This window comes from Pteropus alecto, unplaced genomic scaffold (genome assembly GCF_000325575.1).
Source record: "Pteropus alecto unplaced genomic scaffold, ASM32557v1 scaffold164, whole genome shotgun sequence".
In the NCBI taxonomy this organism is placed as follows: domain Eukaryota; kingdom Metazoa; phylum Chordata; class Mammalia; order Chiroptera; family Pteropodidae; genus Pteropus; species Pteropus alecto.
This window is the reverse complement of record NW_006439568.1, coordinates 26,362,049-26,371,059: the sequence shown is the minus strand read 5'-3', so window position 1 is coordinate 26,371,059 and position 9,011 is coordinate 26,362,049. Positions and strand designations below refer to the sequence as shown.

At 36.5% G+C, this 9,011-nt stretch overlaps 1 protein-coding gene across 10 annotated transcripts in view; it reads left to right on the top strand.

Moving 5' to 3' along the window:
• The window catches only part of NDUFAF6 (NADH:ubiquinone oxidoreductase complex assembly factor 6), a 26,277-nt gene extending 17,575 nt beyond the window's left edge, over positions 1-8,702 (top strand). For 6 of the 10 annotated variants that reach the window (XM_006916674.3, XM_025050113.1, XM_025050116.1 and 3 more), the window contains 4 exons: positions 908-1,041; positions 1,705-1,806; positions 3,305-3,361; positions 7,265-8,702. In XM_006916674.3, the coding sequence (XP_006916736.1) occupies positions 908-1,041; positions 1,705-1,806; positions 3,305-3,361; positions 7,265-7,393 (422 nt within the window). In that variant the 3' untranslated portion in view covers positions 7,394-8,702. Of the gene's footprint in view, positions 1-907; positions 1,042-1,704; positions 1,807-3,304; positions 3,362-4,068; positions 5,522-7,264 lie in introns of those variants that run through there. The other 4 variants (XM_015593043.2, XM_025050110.1, XM_015593044.2 and 1 more) reach the window with 4 other exon arrangements.
• Positions 8,703-9,011: the final 309 nt, after the last annotated feature.

Below are 9,011 nucleotides of genomic sequence, written 5' to 3'. Positions count from 1 at the left end.
TTTTTTTTTGAGCAAGAAGGGGAATATATATCTTTCTTTGGAGTGCAGACTAATCAAAATACTTAGACTCTAATAAAAGTGACTTAGCTACCTCATGGGAATGTTGTAGTTAATCACCTGGTAATTACAGATGCTTTTACTTTTTTAAACATGTACGAATTGGAAGGCTTGTAGCTTGATTCTGCCTTCCCTGTCAATAATTCTTCTCCATGTAAAAAAAATAATAGAAGAAATAAACCTGCATTTCTAAGTTTTTCTATAAAAATTTAAATAAAATTTTTCTTTAAAAAAAACAACAAAAACTAATTTAGATGGTACTTTTCCTCCGCTAACTTTATTCTAAGTTGATGAAGTCTTATTGTAATGAAGATTGTAGTGAGAAAATTATTTGAGACAAGAACAATAGCATCCATCTGAAGAAGGTAATATATCTTTATGTCGCCCTAAAAGAATAACACAAGTCCCTAGTGAATTTCCCAGGACTGTTCTGCCTGCACGTTTGGTGACATGTTTGCCAACACAATGAAAGGAGGGAGCGAAGAGCAAAACGTTTGTTAAGCATATACTTAAAATGAGGTCATATGGAAATTGCACTGAGGAGAAGAAATGGAAGACTTGTAATGTTTTCCATGATAGCTGATTAAAATTCCCAGTGTGTTCTTGGTGTGCTGTAGTCTGAGAAAAACTCTTATTTAAAAGTTGAAGTTTAGAAACCTGCCTGTGGCAAATGGTCAACTTGTTTTTGTGCCCAGAGTTTTACTCAAAGATCTTGTTTTTCATATATTAATGAATTAGGATAAACACCTAGTTTTACATGTTTAGGTGATTTCTCTTTGCTACTTCTGTAGACTTGTTAAGCATTTAAAGAGAAAGGAGCAGCCCCGCTGTTTAATTTCTAAAATCATAGGTGTAAAGGATCTTCATGCAGATCATGCTGCAAGTCACATTGGAAAAGCACAAGGCATTGTCACTTGTTTGAGAGCAACACCGTATCATGGTACCAGAAGAAGGGTGTTCCTTCCCATGGATATTTGTATGCTGGTAAGGCTATTATTTGTGCACTGTAATAATTTACCTCAGGAATATTAGAGAGATGTTATCTCTTGGTTCTTTGCTTAGTCTATTCAAGTAACTGCTTTGAAATGAATGCATATCGCTTTTTTGCTCCATAGTTATCAAGTGAGAATTTCATCAGTCAGGCATTTTAGGTCTCTGGTGGAGCTATGCAAAAGAAGATCCAGAGAACCTCAATTGGTGTAGCTTCATGTTGCTGCCCTACTCCCTCCTAAGCAATTAGAGTCATTATTCCTAGTGCTCACCGTAGCCTCTTCTTTATTTTAAATAAAGGAGGGAAGTTAAGTCTTTTAAAAATATTGTTTATGAGAACTTTTGTTTTCTATATGAGATTTTTATTGTCTGTACTTTTAAACTTTTTATGTGTTCAGTTTTTTTCCTTGTATATTTTTGTTCTACCTATAACTGTTGTTAATTAACATCTTGCGTTGCATATTCTTCCAAGAGAGTGTATGTATTTATGTGTGTCTCTATATATACACATACAGAACAGGCACAGATACACATATATGTACACATATATTTTTAAAAACAAAATAGGCATTATACTGTTCTCTTATTTATTTTCTCGAGCTAAGTTAGTTTTAAGTGAGCTTTTCAATTGCTAATATAATGTATTTTCCAACACAGCATGGTGTTTCACAAGAAGATTTTCTGAGGAAGAACCAAGATAAAAATGTGAGAGATGTGATATATGATATTGCCAGCCAGGCACACTTGCACCTAAAGCATGTAGGTAGCCTCTTATTGCCAAATTATTTAGGAAACTATCATTTCTAGGTGTGGCTATTTCTGGAGCATGTTGTGGTGTTCCCTACTGGGCAGTCCGTAATTCATCTTATTGAAATCTCAGTGAATTTGTCTCAGGGATGATTGTAAACTTTCTCTACTTAAAAAAGTCCTCCTCTGAGCAGATATATACATCTTTAACACAGTAAATCAAGCCTGAGCAGCCTCATTTAGGCTCCTCTGATGTCCCCAGCCACCATTTTTCTGTCTCTCAGGGAGCAGTGTGCTTTTGCCTTGCAAGGCCTGCACCTCCCCTACCTCTTCCAGGTCTGCACCTTGTCTCAGCTGTCCTGCCTGGGGTTTTTACTTGGCCTCTCTGATAACTGGCCCCTTTTACCTTCTGGTTTGTTGCTACTGCCTGAAGTTACAGGCAGCCCAGGGGACCCTTCTGTTCCTTATTTTTCTCTCACAATTAACCTTTTTTGAATAAGTGGTCTGTATTCATTGTTACCTCAAGGCCCTCACCACCCTTGCACTGTTTATCATGCTGTAATTTGGCTTCCATCTTGCCCACTCTAACAATAATCACTAGTAAATAATCTCCTTATTGCCACAGTTAAAGAGTATTTATTTTAGAGAGAGTAGATGTAACAGAGGTGGAATCAATTAGACTGGATAACTGATTGTGGCAGAATCAGGGAGAGAGAAAGTTAAATGCTGCACAGACTTCAAATAGAAATGGTGATGGTGCCATCCAGATACAATAATAAAAAAGCAGTGGTATGCTAGGTGCTGATCTATAGACTTTAGACTAGCTGCTGGACGTCACTGAATATAGGGAGATTAGAGGACATTTAGAGAGATGAGCTATTGAAGAATGCAGGACTGTGACTTTGAAAGGAGCAGAACTGGAGAAAGATTTAGGAGTCATACACACAGAGTAAAGCTCTGAATTTGGATGGTGTTGCCCAAGGAGAATGTCCATCTAGGTAGGAGGACCAAGGTCCACATCTATTTCTCAAGTTGAAGGAGAAAGGGCCATTTATTGGGAAGAAGAAGAAGGGAAGAATGATCAAAGAAGTAGGAGAACTGAGAGTTGATGTGTTGGAAACCAAGGGAGGAGCAAATTCCAAGAAAAGGGAATAATAAAGTTGTGCATGCTACAGGGAGATTGAAGAGAAAAGGTGAGTATGATGGTTAGTAAATTGTGGATGATTTTAAAGACAGCAATTTTAGTAGACCGAGGTAAAACCAAAAGGTAGAGGGTTAAGTCAGCCAGGTAGTAGAGGCGGTTACCTGACAATATAAACGAAAACCTGGAGACAGGAGCAGGCTTAAGAAATTAATCTTAATCGACAGGAGATGAGAACTGTTTTTTTCTTTTGAGAGAGGCCCTAATTGTGTTGTTAAACTGGCGCATTTTGTTCACTTTCTGGGGGAGAGTGTTTATTTTCAGAAATATTTCTCTTTCAAACTAGTTTCCTTTTGTCTTCTTTTTTAGGCTAGGTCCTTCCACAAAAGTGTTCCTGTGAAAGCATTTCCTGCTTTTCTTCAGACAGTAAGTAGATTAACAGAAAAGACTGTTTAATTAATGAAGCAGACGTGTATGACCTCTTTTTCTATTTTATGAGGTTCCCAATGCAGTGCTTTAGTTCAGAGGCTGTTTGTTTCCCTCCCTTACGGTTTTGTTAGTTGTCTCTTGCCTTGGTGATGGTAGTGCCCGGGTTTCCCAGGGACAGGTGGGTGGTCAGTGGTAGCCCTGACTGCAGCCAGACTGCATCATGTGGAATCTGCTTTGCCACTTGCGAACCATGGGAATTTAAGGCTCTTAGCTACCATGTTACTCGGTTTACTCATAGGTAAAATGGGAGTCATGTAAGAAGCTACCTCACAGGATTGTTAGGCGACATGTAGCTGAGTATTACTTACGATTCCAGTAATATGTTCTCTTTTGGGACCACACTCTACAGTGTTCCTGAACAGTGTTCACAGACCAGTGCTGCATCAGAATAACCCGGAAAGCTTTGAAAAGTCCAGATTCCTGGAGTCTTCTTAACTAAGACAGACTCTGGGGATTGAGGAAGGTGGGACTCCTAGGAGAATCTGTGATTTAAAAAAGTTGCCCAGGTGATTCCAACGTGTGGCCAGTTGAGAAATGAGAATGGCTTCCAATTATTTAGCACCTATTATGGAACAGGCTCTGAGCTAGGTCATTTCATACATTATTCCTAATAATCCTTAGACATGGTTTACTTCATTTTGTAGGCAAAAACCAAGATTCAAAGGTTTGTGATCTTTGAAAATTGAAAACTCATGAATTTTCTACAATACCAAACAACATCTACCTTTTCCCCTAAAATATGTTAAAGATTCATTTATATCTCTTTACATCTTCTATCCTAGGTCTCAGATCTGAGTGTTCATAATCATTTTGTTTCTTTACTGGGTTTACTTATTATAAATGTAATATATTAATATTTTAGATGTTCATGTAAGAGGAGGCAAAAGAAGAAATTAGAATCCTCTCGCAGTTTGATCCTTTCCAGAGATAATGTCTGTTCATCTATCTGGATGTTTTATGTTCATAAAATTACATATATATTTTTGTATAAATGAGGTGTCAAGCATCTTTGTATCAACACATACTGTTTTATATCACTGTTTTTTAATGGTTATTTATTTGGTTATTTGGTCTTAATGATTATTTGCTGATGTACCATCACCCGTTTAACTTACTTTCTAATTTAAGCTCCATGAAGTTTAAGGACTTTGTTTTATTCACTTCTGAGAAAAAAGTTTTTCTCAACTCTGGTTACCTATTAGAATCCCTTGGGGAGCTTTAAATATAAAAAGATCTAAAAAAAAACAAAAGTGATGTTGGGTCTCTCCTCAAACCAATTAAATCACAATATCTTAAGAGGTTGGATCCAGACATTGATACTTTTTAAAAGCTCCCCCAGTAATTGTGAAGTATACTAGGCTAAGAACCACTATCTTAGACTAGTGGTTCTCGCTGTGTAGCCCCTGGACCAGCAATGTTGGCCTCACCTGGGAACTTGTTAAAAATGCAGATCTTGGGTCCCACTGCAGACCAAGTGAATCAGACACTCTTGGGGCTGGAGCCTAGCTCTGTTTCCATCCTGTGCTAGGAAAAACTGGAGGGACTGCTACTGGCCTACATCCTCAGTCCAGCTGGGGTACATCTCTTCTTGTTTGTTTTATATGTGAGACATCCATTAATTATTTTGTCCAAATAAAAGGTTTTGCTGCTTAAAAACTATTTGAAAATGACTAGGTTATAGTATGTTCTTCTCCACAGATAAAGCTTTAAAAAGCCATGTTCAGAAATTGTAATGCCTTGGAGAATTTTACGGTGAATTTGTTATATCAAACAATTTACTTACTGTTAGCCAAACTTTCCTTTGAACCCCATCCTAATTTGTGAATGTCCAGTTGAGCTCTAATTTGGAGGTCATCTATTTTAATGGAATTTTCTCCTAATTGTAAAAGCAGTACATTCTCGTATTAGAGATGTGGACAGCATAAAAAGAATATTAGAAGAAAATCCATCACCTATAATTCAAAGACCCAGAGATAACCACTATTTATTCTGTTTTTTTTTAATGAATTTTTGTATATAGTTAAAATCACTCTTTATATGTCAGTGTCCTACTTATCAAGCATTTAACCAGATCATTAAAAATATAAGTATATTTAATGGCTGTATAGTATTCTTTTATATGCCTGTACCTTAATTTCATTAACTATTCTTTATAATTAGATACTTTATAAAGCTGTTAAAATGAACATAATAAATTCTTAGATATGGGAAATTGATCTCAATATATTGCGATAAAAAGGCATTTTGTGGAACATTACAAATAATACAAGCTCTTTCTTCCAAAAAAAAGAAAATGTGAAACTATACTAAAATAACTTCATTTTATTATTTTAAAATGTCTAATATTTGATTATCTACAAATGAATATGATTTATCTGTGTATGTATGCACTTATTATAAAGCATAGCATAGCATAGCAAACAGCCATGAACGCTCCACTCAGTCCAAAAACTAGAAAGACACCGTTAAATTGCACTCACGTGTTTTCCCCATCTCATCCCCCTGCCTCTGCCTTCTTCCTCTAAGTAGCTATCCTGAATTTTATATTTATTATTCTCTTACTTTTCTTTCAAAAAAATTTTCTTTATTTTATGTATTCCTAAACAACACGTTGCTTAATTTTATTTTTGAGCTTTATAAAAATGGATCATTTTCAGTTTGTCTTCTAGGTTACGCACACACACACACACATATACACACATAACACACACACACACACGTTTCTAAGATCTATTCCTATCATTGCATCTAGCTGTAGTACATTCATTTCATTGCAGTATAGTATTCCATTGTGTGAAGTTTATGTCTCCCTTTTTTTTGTCAAAGCACTTGTGGGTTGAGGTGTTTTGCTAATATAACCAAGGCAGTCATGCATATTTGTGCACGTATCTCCTATTGTGCATGTATAAGTTTAGGGTTTAAAAAATAGATACTAAATTTGTATGTACCTCATCTGTTTATAAGTGTATAGGAAAAAAGTCTGGGAGAAAATCCAGTCCTTTTGTTTTCTTTCTGCTCATCTGTGTATTCTAGAGAATCCACAAGCATGATCGCTGTTGGATCACACAGGTTGTGAAGCAGAGCTGTAAGGGGAACTGTGCACGTGGACTGAAGAGAGTGGTGTCTCTTAGAATTGCGCAATGTAAAACTGAGTGGCTTATCAGTTTAGTAAGAAAGTTATTGAAATAAAATAAAAATTTATAAATCAATAAAAGTAAGTGAAAACTGTAAAATAAAGAGTACTTACTGCTCATTGTCAGCGTTTTCCATCCTGCTCCCATCCCATTGAAAGCGTTGTCAAGTTTTGTGTGATGGGGGAACCGTGGGTGACATTAATAGGGACCTGCAATTGTTCTTGGTTGAAAATCGTTTTCTAGCAGGAGCATGGAGGCCCATTAAACTTTTTCACAAAATACCTTTTTAGAGAAAGAGCTTGAGCTCCTCCTCATGGCACAATGCATTTTTACCGGCCGGGGCTGGTGATGGTATTCATTTTCCTTGACTGAAACACCCCTTTTGTATTCTACAGTCTAGTAATAAGACCTGGCAAACAACAATTTCTCCGATCTTTTTACATGTTACCAGAACACTATAAGATACTACCAGAATTGATTTACTGTTTCTAGTATTAGCTCTGTGATCCTGTTTTACTGGCCTAATAGAAACTTCTGAGAAGATGTCTTTATTTTCTCTCTCCTTTTTAACTTTCTCATTTAAATTCTTAGTATGTAGAAGACCATCTCAGGGAAACTAAAGTAGCCTTAATACTTGTAATTTTTCTTTAGTTTCTTTTAAATACTTAATCATTCTATGATCTAGTAACCATTTTTCTTTTTCTAGGTTGCTCTGGAGGACTATCTAAAGAAAATTCAGCAAGTGGATTTTGATATATTCCACCCATCTTTACAACAGAGGAATACATTACTTCCATTATTTTTGTATGTTCAGTCATGGAGAAAAAGATATTAAAATAATTTTATGGCATTGATATTAATTTACTTTTGTTAGTTTTACCAAAGTATGCTCAGTAAGGTTCTTGTTTACAAACAACAGGAACTGACTGTTTACTTAAGGAGAAAACATTTATTGGATGGATGTGTGTAGCTAACAGAATTGATGAGAAGTTACTATGGGGCTAGAGTGCCAAGACTAGCTGAGATTCTGCCACAGGCATTGCTGCTGTCACCATCAGCTCAACAGTGTCTGCTGTGCCACCCTGTAAATTCGGGGCCCCGGGAGGGAGCATCCTTTTAGCTGTGCTTAGGCTGTAGGCTATGCTTCGCCACCAGGGGGCAGGGAGAGGAAACGTCTCTTCCGTTCCACTCCCAGTGAGAAGACGGAAGGGGCTCAAGGAGTACACGACTTGCGGGCAGAGAGCCAGAAATCGGAGTCGGAAACAGCTGGGAAAAGTGCTTATTTAGGGGTCGTGAAGAGTGAAGTTAATGTTTGAGGAGTGTTAGTCATTATGTTGAGGGCTTTATATCCCTAACATTTAATCTTTTCAATCCCGTGAAAATTTATCCATTATGATAAAATAACTTCTTTAAGATAAGTCAGCTGGCTGGCTATCAAGAGTTGGAACCCTAATTTGACTTTAGGTCTAATTTAAAAACTTGTACTTTTTTGTTAACGCCACTGCTTCACTCTGTGTCATTCTGCATTGCTTTGTGATCATGAACAAAATTGTATTGAACAAAATTGTATTAACAAAACGTGTATTAATGTGAACTATATTCACAAAATTGTATTGAACATTCGTTAAGGGAATTCTACATTTTAGTAGTTTCGCTTCCCAGTGATAAACTCTGTACTGTGCACTTTCATCATTGTTCTCCTTTGATCTTTAAACCTCTAGAAAATAAAGGATTTTTTGGTAATTACATTTAAATTATACTATATACACTAATTGCAAAAACAGAATTGTTTGCATTGCCGGTAATGGCAGGTCTGGACTTTGAATGAGGACTTTGAATCCCAAGGCCAGGATTATACGTTTCCTTTTCTCGCCTCTTCCGTGGTCTTGTGTTCTGCCCATTCACACCTCTGGTGTACTGTTCCACTATCTTGTCTCTCTTACACCTTTGGTTTCAGCTATGAATTAGTGCCTACTGCAATTCTGAATTAGTGATAGCTTAAAATACTACTTTTTTGCAAATAAAACTCAAAAGGCTGCTTATGGGAAAGAATACATTGTTTTGTCATCTTGGGATTCCCTTAGCACCTAGAATGGCTCTTGATTTAAACCAAGTAGAGATTAATAAATGTATAATTGAATGAATGTGCAATGTGATTGTGTATGTTAGCATACTCAGTTGATACTGATGCTGAAATAATATCCTCTCATTTAATTCTGTGGCTTTAGAGAACTTTTCAGTTTATCAGAAAAAGGCAAGTACAAGGAAATGGGATGCATTTCCTCTTGGAATTCTGAATGATCCAGGGTTGAATAGTTTATTAGGTATAGTCTTTGTTAATCAGCATTGTCTGTGAGTCTTCCTAGGTTAAATTTGGCAGCAATCAGCTGCTAAGCATCTTGGTTCTTGTCTAAGGGTCTTTAAAAGAAGGATTTAAACACTCAGCTAGATTA